General features: G+C 40.6%; 1 protein-coding gene across 3 annotated transcripts; it reads left to right on the top strand.

Annotated features, from left to right (window-relative positions):
- The first annotated feature begins 971 nt into the window (after nucleotides 1-971).
- LOC117934977 (synaptopodin-2) lies at nucleotides 972-19,333 on the top strand. Of its 3 annotated transcripts, none has more exons than XM_034857005.1 (5): nucleotides 972-1,207; nucleotides 6,720-6,871; nucleotides 8,037-8,830; nucleotides 10,612-13,487; nucleotides 17,275-19,333. In XM_034857005.1, the coding sequence occupies exons 1-5, from the start codon at nucleotides 1,100-1,102 to the stop codon at nucleotides 17,875-17,877; spliced, it is 4,533 nt and encodes a 1,510-aa protein (XP_034712896.1). In that variant the 5' UTR covers nucleotides 972-1,099; the 3' UTR covers nucleotides 17,878-19,333. The 3 variants fall into 3 exon arrangements, with proteins under 3 accessions (XP_034712896.1, XP_034712895.1, XP_034712894.1); XM_034857004.1 differs by having other exon boundaries at nucleotides 973-1,207; nucleotides 10,612-13,547; XM_034857003.1 differs by lacking the exon at nucleotides 17,275-19,333 and having other exon boundaries at nucleotides 975-1,207; nucleotides 10,612-15,589.

Genomic DNA, 19,333 nt, shown 5'->3' with positions numbered 1-19,333 from the left:
GCACCAGTTTTATACAGTCTATGGTCAGCACACTGGATGCGTTCGTTCATCATCATCTGAACACGGAGAACAACAGCTAAAAAATACACCCCAGCGAGACTACATTTTAACATATGGATGATTACAACGAAAGAAAATTATTTTAATTTTCGTTAATGTATTGATTAAGCAAATGATGGAACAAAACATATATAGAATCATAAATCCGAAATGGTTTATTGGCAGGCTTGCACATACAAGGGATTTGACATATGATGATTTCGTGAATAGCAGTAAACACTGCAAAAGTAATAAATAAAATAAGAACAATTACAATAGAACATTATATAATGATAAATGTATGTATGATGTATGTCTGTCACAAGTTGTGGAGTAGCCTAATTTACAATTTATTAACACAAATAATACAGTGTTGTTTTTTTAATGTTTTGGCTACATTCATATTTGTTGCAGTCTTTGATTAGATCAGCCTACAGTTAAAGAAATTGTCTTGGGGGGGGGGGGGGGGGGTATATGGGCAAAGACCCAGATTTCTAAAATCTTATGGCCCTGATGAAGTAATATCACTACAGACACTAACAACGCAGAATTATACAGGAAAAACACTCAGATAATGGAGATAATAAACCTTTTTTTTTTGGTGCAACAGCCCGAAAATAGGATGGGATCTCGCACAATTGGGCTGCAGAATAATACACAATATACACGTATTACGTTGCTGTAAGAGGGAACTGAACACTATATCTGTCTATTTATATATATATATATAAAGATTTATCATTTGAAATCTTTTTGTCAAAATGTATAGACCTTTTCCGCAGAGATTGGATGAAATTTAGTTGTTTTTAGTATCACGTAGCAGTTCTTCCATGTTTATTAGGACTCCAAATACAAGTCCAGAGCTCCTGACAAACCACCAGTTGCACGCAGCGCCTGCAGGCGGGTCCGTGCGCCGTGACGTTTCTTGAGCGGGCTGGACTCAGGGGATGATGGGGATTATACAGCGGTGTGGTGGAGGTGGTTTTTGTAAAGTGCTGCTGGTCCGGTTGACAGCTCAATGATCGCGCTGTGGAGGTTTGGCTGAGGATCTGTGCGCAGCATGGGCACCGGGGATTACATCTGCGCTACGCTGCGTGGTGGTGCACCCTGGGGATTCACCCTAAGAGAGGGAGAGGGGGACACCTACAGACCTCTCTTAGTTTCCCAGGTATCTTTACATTTACCTTTTTATTTGTCTGTCGGTGAGATGTTCAATGTATTGTAAACATAAAGGTAGTTGTTTGAGATAGCAGTTGAAGAGTCTGGGGTCCTTGGGTCCCCATTGCAAAGATAAACAAAACTTATTGGGAGATCCCATAAATCCCCTAGTTTGGACAACAAGTACATATATGGTATCTGTTTAAATTGAGTTTTTTTGGAGTTCATTGTGAAAAACAAAGTTGAAACCCTGGTGGGAGAGAATTCTTTCGCTGCATTTTTGTGTGCTCTGGCTGTGTTTTGGTGCAAGATTCCTCTGGACCCTTATATGGTCAAGGCCAAGAGAGAGTGTGAAGCGTAGGGCAGTGTGATCTGTTATCACTCACACAGAGTTCAGAAAGAAAGCAAAGCATTATTCGGATGAGTAGCTAACCTGAAGAGTGAAGAATATGTGCGTTATGCCAATGCAAACAAACAAGCAAAAAAGTCAGCTAAAACTAAGCTGATGTCACTTTGAAAAACATTCAAATAGGCCTAGTTGTAAGATAGGAGGTTAGGCAAATCTTAGGTTATTCTATAACTAAATTGGCTACATGGTATTTGGTTAGCCTGATAGTGTGATGATAAATGGTATAGGTAACAGCAGAGAATGTCATCCTCCCGCTGATGATGCCACTTTTGATCCAGATATTCCATTACACATTCCAAGGACATGCCACTGCATTTTAAGGCAGTAGATGGATGCTATTGTTGATGCCATCAGGCTATTATCTGCATGTCAATGCTTCATATGTTTAACCATCTGTCAGAGTTTATGTCTTGCAATGTGTAACTGGTTATAACTTTAACATACAATTCAGTTCTGTAACTAGTCATCTGTGATGACATGATCACACACACCATTAATTGATTTCGCTCCTTATGAAACACTGTTAATTCCTATATGCCTAAGTATATTCATTCATTTCATATACTGCAGGTTTTTAGACAATAGTATCATCCATGTTATATTTATTCTATGCATTATATATTGTATGAGTGTGGATCATCATTTAATCTCCAAATAGATAGGGTTACATTCAGAAGTTTTATTGCACCTTGCTCTAATAAAAATGTCAGATCATTTAAAATGTCACAAATAATAATGTCAAAGTAATGCAGAATTACAGACAGCTGATTCAAGATTTCTTTTACATATTTTGCTGTGACGCAAATGGGCGGTAGAGGAAAAGCCAGGTGTTTTTACTTTGGAGAGCTGCTTAGTCTCTATATATGGTATAACAGCAACAAGTGTTTGAGCTGCACTGGTCCCTCATCGACTTGTCGTTGATGCAGTGAACATGTAAATGTTTTTCTTAAGCTGCATTCCTGCAACATCAAAGCTCCGTCAGCAGAGAGCACTCTGGGAGAATCAACAGCTCATTCTAATGACAGATGCTTAACACATTTTAAACAATCAAAGCCACAATTCTGATGTTCTTTTGCGACTTTTTGTGATTCATCTTATGAATATATATAGTATTTCCACATTTGCTGTTATGAAATCGTATCTCATAATTGAGTGAATACACTTCCACTGAAGCTTCAAAGTGGCTCATAAACATCTGGTTAGTTGATTTTAAGTGACAGAAAAAGGCATTATTATCATTGTTCCTGGCATTTAGTGGGTGGCTTTTATCAGAATCACAGCATTTAATAAATGATAATTGTTTTATGTTAAAACAAATTGAAATAGAGAAACAAAATGACATAAAGACAAAAACCGCAGGCTGCAGACAGATTCAAGATCTAATTAAAATTGTTACACAAACTCCACAAGAATTTGTACACACAAAATTAGTAGCAACGATGAGGTTGAGTTCTCAAAACCGCAATTGAAGTCGATGTCTTATACCCTATATTGGGGAATGCCCCCTACTTCTAATGTTTCACTGTCTTATTTTAAGTTAAAGGGGTGTTTAGATAGTCAAGCATCAAAGAAGTTGTGTGAATACATTGCATTTAAGTGTTGGCTTATTAAATTGAAATAGCTACATGATGCTTATGTCTCAGTGTAGGACATCTGTGGGATTTAGTCCACCTCATCTGGAAGGCATAAATCTAATTATACCTCCAAACTTCTCTAGTGGGAAGGACAGAGAGCCAAGTCTGTTAGTTAAAAGTCAAAAAAGCAAACATACCAAGATCATGACAAGTACCCTGTTAGGCTCCTCTGTGTCTGATAAAACGGGTGTTTTTCAGAGCTTCTGTTGAATGTAGTGAAAACTGTGTTTTGTTTCCTGGGAGAAAGTGATTGTTCAGAGTACTGACAGCCAGGACATTGGAAGGGCACGGGGTATCCACTCTTAAAAGTTTCTTTCCATATAAGGGAGGCAGTATTTTTCTTCTTCGGAGTCCTGGTCTGAGTACAAAGTGGATGAGGTCACTTTATTTTTTAAAGCCACAGAAACTGCATAATACAAGATTTTACAAGTTGTGACAAAAAAACACCAACAACCTTGAGAAAAACATGGAACAATTTCCATCTTATCTATAGTAACATTGTAATGCTCGTTTTGAATGCCGTAGTAAAAGTAAAAACTTAGATCTAATATGTAACAGAATTTCCCCCCAAATAATGCCTAAATCCTCCCAACTTGAACAGGACATTTCGGCCTCCTAATTACTAAGGTATGCCATCTTGGTATGTGGAATTTCAACATCCATCACATTAGTTATGGAACACTGAATGACAAAGCAAATGTAATCTTAATGCAAGTTTGAGACGTATCAGAGTCTATACTGGTGTGAACTGTTCACAATGTCATCCCTGTTCCATTTCATTATTTTTATAACTTGTAATAAAAGTCCTCTTCCTTTGCCTGGGTTATCTTGCCCTGTACAGAGCAAAGGGGGCTCTTGTTGCCGATTTGTCAGTCCTAATAGTGCACCATAGGAATCTTATTAGGTTGCCAAGTAATCAGCGAAATGCCATTGCTTCATTCATTCAGTGCTGTTTTTCCAGAGTAAACAAAGTGCTTCACTACTCTTTCCTTTACTGGAGTTTTTAGGCATTGTGTTTATCAGCAAAACATCCACATCCTAGTCTTGGGAGAAATCAGTGATCTCAGATTATGACTGTTGTTCTTTTTCCCCGTTCCTATTTCACATAATCTAAACAATTTAAGACCAAAGCTCCAACTGCTTTATATTTTGAGGATATAGTAGTGAGTTGCAGTGTTTCTGGCTCTGAATGCTCTTTGCCAGTGGCAGCCAAAGAGAAGCTCAGCTGGACTCCCATGTGACTGACCTTCAACTTTGTTTTTTACTTTTATGACAAAGCCTTTTCCAGCTAAACCAAAAGGATTTTTGTGATATATTTATCTTAAGAAACCATGTAGGAACACGCTCTGAGTTTATCTGAAAAACACTGCTTTCTCTTGACAATGACAGAAGTAAATGTTGCCAAATGTACCTATACATTTACTTTGATCCACTGGTAAGTTTATCAATGTAAACATCTGTGCTTTTTAGTTATAAATAAATCATTACTTGTAATAATATTGATAATTTATTATCAATATTGTTGAGATATCTATGTATAAGTTGTCTTGTCTCAAGTTATTGTAAAGAATAAATAAGGAGAACTGGAGCTCTTGCATTAGCACTCTAATACAATATAATTCAGCATAATACAATGCAATGTGTTTGCAATAAGTTGGAAATTGTTGGCAGGGGAAGGGGAATTAGCTAGTAACCAGATCTGGCACAATATACCAATTATGTGAATAATGTTTTGTGTACCTCATCCCTGATAAATTAGTGCAATAAACTAAACTCTCCAGCCCACAAAATGCTTCTGCACCTCTCCTGTTAGAAGAACAGACAGGTAAAAAAGACAATAAATGTAACTATCCTCCCACATGGTGTGAGTGCTACCTGTAAAGCAGCTGGAAAATATTTTCCTCAAATGTAAAAACATAATTGTTTAAAGCTGGGAAGGGCAGGAACTGCCGAGAGCTATGTGGACACATTATGCAGTCCTGTATTTCCTGTGATTTTCTCTTGTGTTGAAGCCTATTAAACAGATCATTTGAAAACGGGCAACCTAGAATTACACAGACATATAATGCATAATTGTGGCCCCACATGATGTCAGTTGTAAATTCTGCTGATCAGGGCAATGGTATTTTTGGAAAGCACTTTATTTGGAAAAACCTGGCCAATAACATGTGAGACACTAGGGGTATCTGCCTCTTTTGAACGTTGCCTGACTGATCTTTGTGTTGCGAGGAGAGACAACAACAAATGTTTCCCCTCCTTTTTTGGAGCACGAGTGGTTAATGTGGCCTTCATCCAGAAAAACCATCCTCCCTGTAATGAGGTGTCCCATACACAGGCACACCGGCTACCTTATAGGGCCTGCTTGCACATGGTTTACTCTTAAAAACTCAGGGACGGACTCAGAGGGGTTTTTATCTAAAAGTTACCAGCTCTATAAAGTCATTCATAAATATTATTTGTATGTTTAACAAAGTAGGCTCATTTTATTGCCTTAGACTTATGTTTTTAAGGTTATGGAAAGCAAAGCATGGGCAGGTAAGCTAGTGCTCCTTGTATGTACTTATATATATATATATATATATATATATATATATATATATATATATATATATATATATATATATATATATATATATATATATATATATATATATATATATATATATATATATATGTGTGTGTGTGTCCAAGGAGCACTACCATATACCATATATATTTGCGTCTGCCTTTGAAATACAAAATGAAACAAAAGTCAACAAGCAAAAAAAGGTATGCCAGGAAGATGATGAACTGTTTTATTGAGATTGGTTTTAACATGGTTCTGGTATGTATATTCTAAAAATAAGCTCTACATTGGGTGCACTAAATAGTTTTGTGTTTTTGGACTTACACTAAAGTCTTTCCCCATGCTTGTTGTGGAAATGTTGACACAGGGATTCTCTCCCAGCGGTAAAAGATGTGTGTGCGTGCATCGCCATCTAGTGACAAGGGTGTTTAACTGCAAGTATCTCATATTGGATACATGTACACAGAGATAATTGTGTGTTTGGTGTGTTATCCTCATGTATTCAACATTCTACATTTTTTTTACACTTTAAATGTATGACTGTAACGTATGAATATCCAGCAATGCATTTGCAAAGTAATATTTCTATTAATGAATCATTTTATAGGCCTCATAAACCAATTGCAAGGAAATCAAACAATCAGTCATTAGTTTAGCTGTATAAAGAGGTGCCCTTTAAATGGATCTGCGAAGAGCTGGCCACAGCAATACTATGCAGCTGCATTATGTATTCTGAGCTTAGTAGCCACTCACACTTGGGGCATCCTCTCTGCACAGCTGGTTAACTTCTGAGGGAGTTGTGTTTTGCTCTGGTGCTGTTATTGAAGTGTACCTAAGCTGATGACGGGCACTGACCTGGTATGTGAAATGTCTGTTTTTCTAGTTATTGTCCCCTAACTGAGGTCTTCCACAGGTAGAACTAGGTGGTCGTGCCTTCCTAGCTGGAGTGCGAGAAGGTGACGAGGTGGTGTCACTCAACGGAGAGCCATGTGCATATCTCACCCTTTTACGAGCCTTTGCACTCATTGACACATCGATCGACTGTCTGCAGCTGCTTGTCAAAAGGTAGGGCCACATAACAGCTGTTAAATTAATAATAGCAAAGTGGTACATTCAGAAACACAACTAGGTCTGTGTGTCATGATGATGGAGCCATGCAGTACTGCCATGCAACATGTTTATTGCAGCACTGTATTAGCGTTTAGATGGTATGTTGTTTTATGATCTGTGCCCTTTTGCATTGCTCAGTGAACCACTGACTGTCTGTGTATATATGTGCATTCATGTCTGAGGGAATTGACGAGTTAATGTGTGCCAGTCATGCTGACCTTCCAACTTGCTTGGCCAAGGTGTTACAGATTTGTGTGTGTGCTTGACATGCAGCTGCTCAGCCATTAATCAGTGGCTATTGCCAGTGTGTTTATCAAAGTGACATGTTCTGAAATATTGATGCCCTTACATGCCCACATTTAAATGGTAGAATGATATACAGTTAAAGTTATATCTATCTAGTTCAAGTATTTTTTTTCTGGCTATAGGAAGACTATAAGTAAGGGTCAGGATTTGCATGAGGATTGTTTCTATGACTACATGACTTCAGAGTCTTGTCTCTGTAGACTTAGAGCAGATGACTTCAGCTTGTAGCTGTCAAAATGTATTATTAGGATATGCCACTCTTTCCCATTTCCCATTTGGAGAAAATGAGCACTCGCTGATTTCTAATCAACTTAATTTTAATAATTGTAGTCAGAGGTAATGACATTCTGTTATGCTAGTCCTCGCTGACCTTGAAAGTGAAAATTAGGCAGAGCGATGTTGAAATGTGATTACCTTCCTTTTGAGTGACCTGACCCTTTCATTTAGCTTGCTGCATGAAGATAAAATCTGCTTGATTACTTTGACAACTTTAGCAATGGGAGACAAGATTTACTTCCTTAACAATTGAATGTGAATATGTATTTCTTATTCATATTGAATTGTAAATATGTGGAATCATATCTGTCTTTTTATGGAAGTAAAAGTAAAAAAACAAACAGCATAGAGATTTTGTATTTACCTAATTGTCAATTATATTTAAATGCACAAGCCCAACAGCTCAATGCCATGTTTAAAGAACTTATATTAGAAGAGGTGCCATTATCTGTCATTGATATTAATGAACAACAATGGTTACTGAACTAAGGAAAGGTTCACCACTCACTCATTCTTGCTCTCCCCTCTCCTTTGAAAGATACTGCACTATCCCCAAAGAAGACTATGAATCAGATGAGACATACTGTGGTGAGAGGGACTCCTCTGGTGAGGCTTTAGAGAGCACCACCATCCATATCTTCTCCCCAAAGCAGAAGTCCCAAAGCCCAAGGAAACTCTACATATCTGAGTTCCAGGACGAGGCCTCTTATGGGGAGTTGGACAGCAACAAAGAGTTCCCCAAGGGACCCCAGCTGCTTCACCCCCAGCTATGTGTTCCTCCACTTGGTGATCGGAGAGGCAGGGAGCCTGTTTTTGAGGAAAATGATGAAGAAGCACGCCGGTGCTTCTCCCCTGGGGACATGGTTGAGCTCCAGGTGTCCCTGTCCGAGCAAACCTTGGACGATGTGGGCTGCACCTCTCTTGGGAGTGCTCATGGGATTGAAGGAGAACTCTCAAACAAAGAGGCTATTGAGACAATCCACACCACTACCGCATCACACTACGTGCCATGTTCTGTCAGAGAGCCGCTCGGCCAGCGTGGAGTGGTGCTCAGCTCTCCTTTAATGCTGGGACAGGTGGAGGTCATTTTGCAGCAGACAGCAGCATCAGGAGCAGGGAGGGGCATCTTGAGTGTGGGTGGCCCCAGGGTCAGTGGAAGTGTTGGATCCCAAAGTGAAGGGGAAGAAGGAGAAGGGCACTGCGAGGGGGTGTCTGGGTCTTCCGCTGTCTCATTCAGAACTCCCTCAGAAGAGGTGACACCAGCAGAAGAGCAGGACTCTGAATCTGAGGGCGATCCAGACAAACCCAACAAGCATCGGGCAAGGCACGCCAGTAAGTACCTATGCACTATTGCCATTTTTAACAGGGAGTTTTATTCCGGTGTGCACTATTTGTGTATGTATGTGTACGTGTGTGTGTGTGTGTGTGTGTGTGTGTGTGTGTAATTGTGTGCGTGTGTAATTGTGTGTGCATGTGTGTGCGTGCATGCGTGCGTGCGTGTGTGTCATAAAGATGCATTCTTTCATTAATAGGGTGTCAGCACGTTGATAGGTAAATTGCATTTGTCTTTAACATGTGTGCATTCCGAAGCACAATGTCCAGTGTGTGTGCTCTTCCAAATAGTGTGTCTCTCACTGCGATCGAAGAAGGGTGCTAATTCCTCTGAATGGAAGCACATTCTTATCTTCTTCTGGGTCCTACCTAAACTACAACAAAATCAAAGTGGATGTACTGATGCACAGTGCTAATAGGATAATGACAGCCAACAGAAGCTAGATATAAAGAATCAAAAGGGAAAAAAACATGTTTATTGATCATATGTAAGAATCTATTAGACTTTATGAAACATCTTAAACTATCCATTTAAAGAGGCTTGATGATGAATATGGACACTCAGGCACTGCTCTGAGCTGTGTAGAAGACATAAATATAACACCAGCACGCTGATGATGCCTGCATAAGTGGCCTTTTGACAGACACCAGCATGTGCTCCCCTAGCCCGTTACCTGATCCTCTCAAACTGGATGCTTTAACTGAGCTAAAAAAGGGAGTCTGTTGCTCACTCCCGCTGTCTCCACCACCTTAAGGTTAGTCTTGCAGGAATATGAAAAAGGAAGCCTAAGTGTTATTTTATTACAACCTAGCATTGTTGGATGGTTTGAAAGTGGCTTTGTTGTGAAATATTTGTTATCAGAATGGACAGAAGAAGTGTCAGCAAATGTGACAGATTTAAGAAGAACAGAAGGTTTTAAGTGGACATCTTGTGAGGTTCCAGATAAGGAGTGGTAAAGATATGCACGCAGGCTACTATATGGGGAAGAACAACAAATTCAATTAGTTCATTGTCTGTGAACAAATGAGGATATTAGACATGGGTCAGAAGATTTTTGTGATTGCTTTATGGGTCGATGTTTTATGTTGAACTGAATGAGCAAATGAGGAAGGGCAGATAGCTATAGGTGGCTGACTATTATGTGTGGCCTAATAATGTAAAGGAATCCGTTAATAGCTTAGTTAACAACATCTTTGTTGTGTGTTTGCATTGATTCAACCACAGTCATGCCGTATTGATGGTTTACTAGTCTGTTGGTACTCTGCTTTTAATGAGAACATTAGATGTATTTTGGTATGTTGCACGCTTAAATTAATTGCTTTGTGACTTCTAACTTTAATTCAAAAATTATTTTTTTATCTGTCACAATGTTATTTGTGCAAGATCTATTGTTAGCCTTCAAATGAGTAGAAAACCTAAATGGCTTTTATATGATAAAATAAAACTTTGACTATTATTACATGATCAATGCAGATACAATGTCCAAGGACTGACTTGAAGATAAAATTGTGATCAAAGGCTGAAAATTAAGAAAAAAAAAGAAAGAAAAGAAAAAACTTTTCTAGGGAGACATAGAAAAGCAAGTAATTCAAGAAATGTAGTTTTTTTTCTTCAGCCAAAACATCCACCAAACATATTAAATGATTTGTGTTAATCTTAACTCTGCTGTATTTTATTTATTTATGCATATAATGTCAGCTGAGAATCCATCCAAGACAAGCTTTTATTTTAGTATCCTTTATTCTAAACATTGAGCTCTCTTTTTTCCTTCTCTATACAGGGCTCAGGCGCAGCGAGAGTCTATCTGAAAAGCAGGTGAAGGAGGCCAAATCCAAATGTAAGCGTATTGCTCTCCTTCTCACGGCTGCTCGGTCCAACCCTAACAACAAGGGGGTGTTGATGTTCAAGAAACATCGGCAGAGGGCCAAGAAATACACACTTGTGAGCTACGGCACAGGAGAAGACGAACCAGAATACAGCGACGAAGAAGACGAGGAAAACGAAGACAACAAACAAGAAACTCACACTGTTGAATTTACCCTTGTGGCTCCAAACGCTTCTGAAATAGACAAGCATTTCCTCACTAATGCCCATAGTAGCAAAGGTGTGCTAACTATCAACTGGGACAAGGGTCTCCTTGAAATTGAAAGGAACCTGAACAACCAAGCAGAGATGGAATGTTTGCCTGACACCAAGGGCAAGGGTGCCGTAATGTTTGCCCAACGGCGTCAGCGGATGGATGAGATTGCTGCTGAACATGAGGAGCTTAGGCGCCAGGGGATCGCCGTGGAAGGAGTTCAGATTGCTGATAAGAAGATAGAAGAGCACTCCTATACGCAGTCCAGAACAGAAGGCCATGCTTACATGGATGTAAATGTACACCAACAAATCCAACACCAACAGCAGTACCAGCAATATCAGGAACAGCAGTACTATGAGCAACAACAGAACTACCAACAACAACAACAACAACAACAACAACAACAACAGTATCAGCAGCAACAGCAGTATGAACAACAGCTTTATCAACAACAGCAAATGTATCAGAAGCAGCAAGAATATCATCAAGAGCAACAGCAAATGCAGCACTATTCTGCAAACATCAATGGAACAGTCCAACATGAAATGCAGAGTTCTCTCAACAATCGTACTGCAAAACCTTTCTCAGTAGAAAACATGGCGACTTCCTCTTACTCTCCTGCAATGAGTGGAGTCAATCAAGATTCTGTGGGCCAAGGAGAGCAGATAGCTTCCCGGGATGAGCGCATTTCTACTCCTGCAAGTCGAACTGGGCTTTTGTCAGACTGCAGGAGACGAAATGCTGGCAAGCCAATGTTCACTTTTAAAGAAGCACCAAAAATATCACCAAACCCAGCATTGCTAAACCTCCTCAACAGAAATGACAAGAAGTTGGGTTTTGAGTCAGGGCCTGAGGAAGACTACCTTAGTCTTGGGGCTGAGGCTTGTAATTTCCTGCAGTCTCAACGAAATAAACAAAAGAATCCTCCACCGGTGGCTCCAAAGCCTGTGATCAACCCCAACTCTCCTCCATGGTTCCCACCGATAGAAGAGAGCAACCAGGACATGCCTCAACAAGCTGAAAATAGTGTATCCACACCTGCTGTAGCCCCCACCACAGAGACTACACTTGCTCCAGAACTAAAGCCAAACCCTGCACCTGTCTCTGAGCCCTCTCCCCCTCCTGCCCCCCAGAAAGCTCCTGCCAGCACCGCCACAGAGGAACAGTGCCCATGTACTCTCCCGGAGCCTGAATCTCAACAACAGCTTCTGCAAGTGACAGCTCAGGAAAATGGTCATATGAATTCTATCCTTCAACCTGAGCCTGCTCCTGTGACTAGTTGGGCTCAAGCACAAACACATCCACAACAGGAATCTACCAATTCTTGGCATCCAGCTCAAGTGCAGCCCCAGGAACCACCTCAAAGTCAGTCCCCACCACAGCCACCTTGGGTGACGCGTCATCCTACTCAGATCCAAGCACAGCCTCAACCCCCTACAAGTAATTGGACCCCTCAAATTCAGCCATCCTGGAGTCAGCATCAAGAGCAAGCACAAGCCCAGACACATGCTCAGCCACCATGGACCATGCGTCAAGAGCAACCACAGTCTCATCCACAGGCCCAGCCTCCCTGGACACATTCTCATGAGCAGCCAAATCTGCAGCAAATGCAACCAACTTGGGGTCAACTTCAAGAACCAATGCAGCAGCAGCCCCAGGCACCTTGGGCACAGCCATCACAAACAGAACATCAGAATCAACCAACATGGGTGCAACCCCTGCAAAAATCCCAAGTGCAACCTCCTTGGGCTCAACAGGTCCAGGCAGAATCCCAGCCACAGCCACCATGGGTTCAGCAACCACAGCATCAGGCTCCACAACAAGCATGGCCACAGGCCCAAGCACCAGGTCAGCCTCAAACATCTTGGGTCACAGTTCAGCCTCAACAGCAACCCTCAAATAATGCATGGCCTCAATCACAAACTCAAGTTCAGCCACCTTGGATTCAAGCAGCCCAAGCACAACCCCCAGCACCGCCTCAAGCCATTTTAAATCCATGGCCACCAGTACCTGCCCAGGCTCAGTCCCAACCGTCATGGGCCCAGCACCCTTCAGAACATGGTCAGACACCAATAAATTCTTGGGCCCAAGAGCAAAATCCGGCCCAACAGCAACCACCTTGGGCTCAACCAGTTCCTTCCCAGCCCACACCACAGCCAAACTGGCAACAGTCTACTTCAAAGACTCCACCACAGCCACCAATGAATGCATGGCCTCCACCCCAAGCACAACCTCAGACACCTGTGAATGCGTGGTCACCACAATCACAACAAACCCCTGTGAATGTTTCCACGTCAATGGTGAACACTCGTCCCTCTCCAAAACCTTGGCATTCGCCACAAAATGCCCCACAAAACCGGACCCCTCCGACTCCACCACAGCGAATGCACTCTTTTACCATAGGTCAACGAGCTTCATCACCTATCAACCCAATGGCCACGGTCTTAAACCCATCATCCCAAGGTTCAGCTTTTGAGATGCCAGCTGTCAGAGGGAAAGGAGCTGATATGTTCGCCAAGAGGCAGTCTCGTATGGAGAAATTTGTTGTGGACTCTGAGACTGTGCAAGCAAACAAGGCAAGCCGGTCAACATCACCAGTTGCTTCCCTACCAAATGAGTGGAAATATACACCCAACGTACGCGCTCCTCCCTCACGGGCATATAATCCTATTCAGTCCCCTTCTTATCCCCCAGCAGCAACAAAGCAGCCCCCTCCAAGTAGCCCTTTAACCAAAGCCAAGACAAAAGCCAAAGAGAAACAAAAACCTGCTCCTAAACCCCTCAGTGTTGTAGATGTTATGAAGCATCAACCCTATCAACTCAATTCCTCACTTTTTACCTTTGGCCCAGCAGCAGAGGCTGCCAACCCCACTGAACCTAAGCCTGACATTTCACCCCCTAACCCACCTGTTGAAAACCAAACAAATACATATGAGCAAATGGCCCCCATCCAGCCAGTTGGACCATATAACGTCACCAGCCCCCAATACCCCCAGCAAGCCTATGGAATGCCCATGCAGCCTATCATGCATGATGGCCACTACCAACAAAACCCAGCTAATGTTTATCCTCCCCACAACCCATATCAACAACCCCCTGATGGTCCGTACCTGCAGGCATATAACCAACAGTATCAGCAACCTGCCCCACCTGCTTATCATCCCCAAGCTCCTCAGTCTCCAAACCCTGCCTACCAACAGGCATCGCAGGCCCCTTACCCACCAGCTAATAGCCCTCCCTACCTGGCAGCTCCCTCAGTACCTTACCAGCCACAGCCTCCCAGTAGCTATGTTGTTCCTTGTTTTCCTGTAGCTGCAAGGCCTGAATCTGTATCTGGTGGCAGCACTGTAGCTCCTAAACCTAAGTTTACAGCTAAAAAGAGCTCAGCTCAAGTGTGGAAACCTGCAGCAGTTGATAAAGAGTGATTCTGGTAGAATCATGACATCTTTGGTGTCTGCTTGAGTCAACGGGTTGGTCCTCTTGTCATCCACTGCTAAGTGGACCATTTTCAGCATATAAACTTTCTTTTGCAATGAATATCTTCCCATCCACTTGCTCGTTCTCAAAGTTTTAAGAGCTAATGTGAAGGGTACTACTGCAGAATTAAGAACATAAGGATAAGAGTGGGATGCAAGTTTATCTTAGCAGACGCAAAGTAGCCAAAATTAATGTTACATGTTTATAAAGCATGTACATGAAGAAAAAGATGCATATGGGTACTTAAAAAATCCCTATAATGTGTAATTGTATGTAAAATAATCAAAAGTGGTGGCAATATAAGAATGTAGGGGAGCATCATAGTAAGAATTGAAAGAAAGGAGGGATAGAAAACAGAAATCAGGAGTGAATGATAGCAGACAGTGACAACAGGAATTTGATTTTTGAAAAGAAGGAATTGCTTAATATGTCAAATTTGATTTGATAAACAAACTTGTTAACAGACAAAACAACTAAAATACAACAAAATAATAAGGTAAAGGAATATTTTAAAAAATAAAGTAGTGCGGTAGAAGGTTGCCAACCAGAAAACTAAATTTGAAATGCAATCTGTACAGAGAGTATGTAACAACTCTGGAGTTTTATGTAGGTTTCAAGGCTGGAGGACATAGCAGTGCTCCTTATAAAAAGTAACAACGCGCCCTAACTTTCTTAAACATCAAATGTTACATTAGTAAACAATCTATTCTTCAGTGGCTCTCCCCAGTCTCTTTTCCATAGCAACTTCTTAAGTGGGTTAGTTTTATTTTAAACTTTTTACCAGCTGTTGCACCATGTTAGGTACTATATTTAAACTGCTTCATGAAAGGGAGTGCTGGGGTCCAGAGATAGTAGGCTTACATTTCAACATAAGCCAGTGAAAGCTACTGTATCTCAAACCCCAGTTGTATTTTCCCTAATAACAGAGAAATATATAGTATTGCACTCTCTCACATGTAGCTTCACTCTTCCATACATCTTCTCTTGTATTTTGTATTTTATGAATAGATGATAAATGATATACAAAAGAAGAATTATTGAAAGGATAACCAGCCCAGTAAATTTCACTAATATATTTTGGTACAGGGCTGCTTTTGTTCTTAATGTTTTTTTCTTTTTCCTTTTTTCTTTGTGTGTTTCTCTTCATAGTGCACTTCCTGTATCATTCACTGCAGTATCATTAAAATGTCTTTCATCCTTGGTTGGCTTTCCTTTCTTTTGTCCTTTTAGCATGCTTTTGGTTTTTTTCTATTTTGAGCCATTTTCCTTTCATCTTGCTAAATTTCACCACTGTTCTACCTCTACTATAAATATTGAGTTAGTCTATATTGGTTCAGACAAAAACTTCAGCTATGAATCGGTTTTTACTCAAGTATCATCACGTTAGAATAACTCTTATACAATCTATGTGCCTTTTTGCAAAGGCAGTGGTTAAAAAATCAGCTTCAACAATGAAACCAAATACAGTTTACACTCTATGAAGAGCTTGTTAACATCAGCCAGAAACACCTCATTATCCAAATCATCTACTTTTATAGCAGTTGAGGTGAATGCTTGAAAAGCACATTCCTGCAAAATGACTAAGTGATGATGCATTCATGAGGGGTATCATTAGACTGGTGACTTTAGTGAATAACCTCATTGGACAATTCTGGAGGTCAAGTGAGTGAGCCTCTGCTGAAATATATATCCATGTTGAGTCATGCATTTTTAGAGAAGGCAGATATTTGTTAAGTGGAAGTTATAATATCTAATAGTGTCCTTGTTTACCAAATTTCTGCAGCTACTAAAGCTACTACTTTTCTCACTTTGTCTTAGCCATACTTGTTAATTAGTGCAGCCTGAAGACAATTACATCATAATATTTGTGTCACACATGCATTTATTTATTTATGCAATAAAATGGAAATATGACAGAGACAATTACCATTTACTCTAGGTTCAGAGACCACACAATGTTGGTTTAGTTACAATGTTAAATCTATGCTGATACAACTAAACTTTGGTATCTAGTAATACGTAGTATGTATGTTTTATTCAGACTGAGGCACAACTATAGAATAAAAAATATCCGTAGATCACCTACTAATCTTTTCATCCCTTCTTGTGTCTGCAATAATTCAGGATAACACTGCCACAGGCATATAGGCCTATCAGATACCTGAGTAAGCAGATAATGTGTTCCCTCTATTTAGCTTCATTTTTCTTTTTATGACGGCCCTCTCGCCTATTCTGTTCTTTCATTTTGGCCATCTCTTGCTATCTTACACATCTTTTACCAGATGATGGCAGCACTGCTTTTTCTGCATGTCTGCCACAGCCAACAAAATGTATTGTCAGAGACGATGAACAGTACAGAGGTGCTTTCTTACCCCGCATAACCCTTAGCTGTCTTGGCATCCTAATGGAGATGTTAGTATTGAACATTTAGAAGTTTTCCGTCTCAATGTCATGCATTCAAAGTGTTGCTGTACAGCAAAGCTGGATCTGGTGTATTCTGGGAAACCCATGCACTCTCGTGAGCCATTTCTGAGAAACAAGAGGGCAGTCTACTCTATTTGGAAAAATACTAAAGCATTGGGTTGAGGAGGCTTACTGTGGAATGGACAATAAAACAAGTTTACAAGAGCTTTTAGCAGCTTTAACAGTTAATTTTCTTTGCTGTCTCTTTCAGAGCTCAACACAGTCTTAACATATTTATACAGAAGAATCAAACAAAACAAAAGTTTACATAAAATTCAATATAAGGGTGTTTGAAAGAAATTTGTTGAAGAACTATTCTTTTTTCCAATGTTTTCAAAGCTGATTTGATTTGGCTGGAGGACCAGTCAGCCAAACAAAAATGAACCCTCACTAAAATAAACATGTCTGGATCTTTCTTTGCAGGCACTTGGCAGGAGCTACTCCCTTTCCCCACCAGCCAGAGTACCATCCACGGGCCAGAAATCAGCTTCTGCTTCTTCCTCCCCCAAGCCTCTGACTTGGGGCACTACAACTCTCCCAGCAAGGCAGACGTCCTGGCTAGAGAAGGGCCGCAAACCCCTCATGCCCTGGGAGGCCGCCTCCCGGCATCCCTTGGGCCTGGTGGATGAAGCCTTTGCTTTCCAGAGCCTCCAGCAAAGCCTTGCCACAAATGTCCGCTTGGCAGCCCAGCGCAAAATGCTGCCTGAGCCACCAGCAGAGTGGAAGGCCAGGGTGTCTTACGAAGCCCCACAGAAAACAGGCAGCCAGACTTGGAGCCAGAGCCAAAGCCGCAGTCAGAGTCGACCTCCACTGCCATCATTTGGGTCCTTAACTAGGAGCACTGGCTCCGCCCCTGCCGGTCATGCTGCTTACAGATCCCTACCCAGACAGTGGCAGCCTCAGAGGTCAGTTACACAGGCCGACCTGAGGCCCTCGGTGTCCTCCTCTGAGTTTATTAAGAGTCCCTTAGGAAAACAAACTTACAAGTCTGTGTACACCAGCAACACTTGGAGTTGGAGACGATAGGATACATCTTGACCTGTGGGTTTAATGAGTCCAATTCCCAGTTTCACTGATTTCCCAACACATTCAAGTGCATTTTCTTTTTCTAATTCATTGATACACACAAACAAAAATATTGTTAGTGAGGAGAGTCCGCTAATATATCATGAAGAGGACATTTGAAAAGTTTGATAGAATTCTCCAGGTTTGGATATTATCATATCTTTTTCTGCTTTTCTTTGCTGTTTAATAGCTAGTGTAAATAATTTTAGACCAAATCTGTGTATGCCATAATCATATGTGAAAAGGGATGATTACTCTAACGATATATGGAGAAAACAATTACTTTGTAACATTTAACTGACAACTTCGTAGTTTGGTACATACACTGAAGTGGACCTGCAGTTCATCAGATGAGGCAATGAGTATGTTGTTTAGAGAGGATATAATAAGTTTGAATGGATTTGTTTGTATAAAATAAGTGGAAAGTTTAGAGTGATTGTAAAGTAGACTGAGAACATTTTAGAATGTTAATTAAGATTTCAGAATGTAGGAAATAGGTCAATATGGTGTCTTGACAAAAGAGATACGTGAGGATGCTAAAGAAAGAGTGTCCCTGCTTATCATATAGTAAGCTGCAAGAGAAGACTGTCTCTTGAACTTTTTTCATCCTGGTGTAATTTTCTGTTGTGAATGTACGCATTTAGCATGCCGTGTTTAAGAACTTTTCTTTGCTCGTTTCGTTTGATTTTCAATCCATGAAACTTGAGAATGAGTATATTTGCAGTGTATCCAGATCAGAGAATCCAATTTGTGAATCATGAGAAGTGAGGCTTAAAACTTGTGGAAAGGTTAGTGCTATAACTCAGCATGTTGTGTAAGCTATAATAAGTGAGATGAATGCACTTACCCGGTGCATTTTAATTAGTGCATTAGCATTTGGCCACTAACTAGGGATGATGAGAAGCTGAAAATGAGGCATCTTTTCTACCAATATAGTTTTTAAACACTTTTTTTTTTTCTTTGGGTACCTGGAATGAATTGGCACATTCCAGTTTTGGTTAGTATTGCAAGTTAAAGAATGTCTATTAGTCCTAATCATGACCTCAATAAAATATTGTTTTAGTTTTTGATTTACTGGCAGTGGGAGAATTGCTTATAGAATGCAATGTGTTTGGGGCTTGTGTTTGGTTTGGTTTGGGCTTTTGCTATAGCTAGGTTAGTGTTTCCACAGAGTGTACCTAATGTGATTCTCACCAAGCAATCTTATAAACATAAATAAGATTTATCATACAGCAGCATTGTGTTGTGTCTCAAATGACTCACCCAGCATCCTGGCGTAGTGTATCTGTGACAATTACATTGTGTTGCCTCCATTTCAAACAACACGTATTATAGTAATCTTAGAAAACCAGTAATCAGTTTCTGTTCCAAACTATTTCAGCTATGGATTCACAAAAAAAGAGTTTCACAAAATAAA

This window comes from Etheostoma cragini, chromosome 19 (assembly GCF_013103735.1).
Source record: "Etheostoma cragini isolate CJK2018 chromosome 19, CSU_Ecrag_1.0, whole genome shotgun sequence".
Taxonomy (NCBI): domain Eukaryota; kingdom Metazoa; phylum Chordata; class Actinopteri; order Perciformes; family Percidae; genus Etheostoma; species Etheostoma cragini.
This window is presented reverse-complemented; position numbering and strand designations above follow the sequence as displayed.

What these genes read in the sequence shown, in the direction of transcription:
- LOC117934977 (XM_034857003.1), top strand. Translation starts at nt 1,100, where the DNA reads ATGGGCACCGGGGATTACATCTGCGCTACGCTGCGTGGTGGTGCACCC. An exon ending in CTGCAGCTGCTTGTCAAAAG is followed by an intron (nt 6,872 to 8,036) that starts GTAGGGCCACAT and finishes CTCCTTTGAAAG; the next exon opens with ATACTGCACTATCCCCAAAG. An exon ending in GCATCGGGCAAGGCACGCCA is followed by an intron (nt 8,831 to 10,611) that starts GTAAGTACCTAT and finishes TTCTCTATACAG; the next exon opens with GGCTCAGGCGCAGCGAGAGT.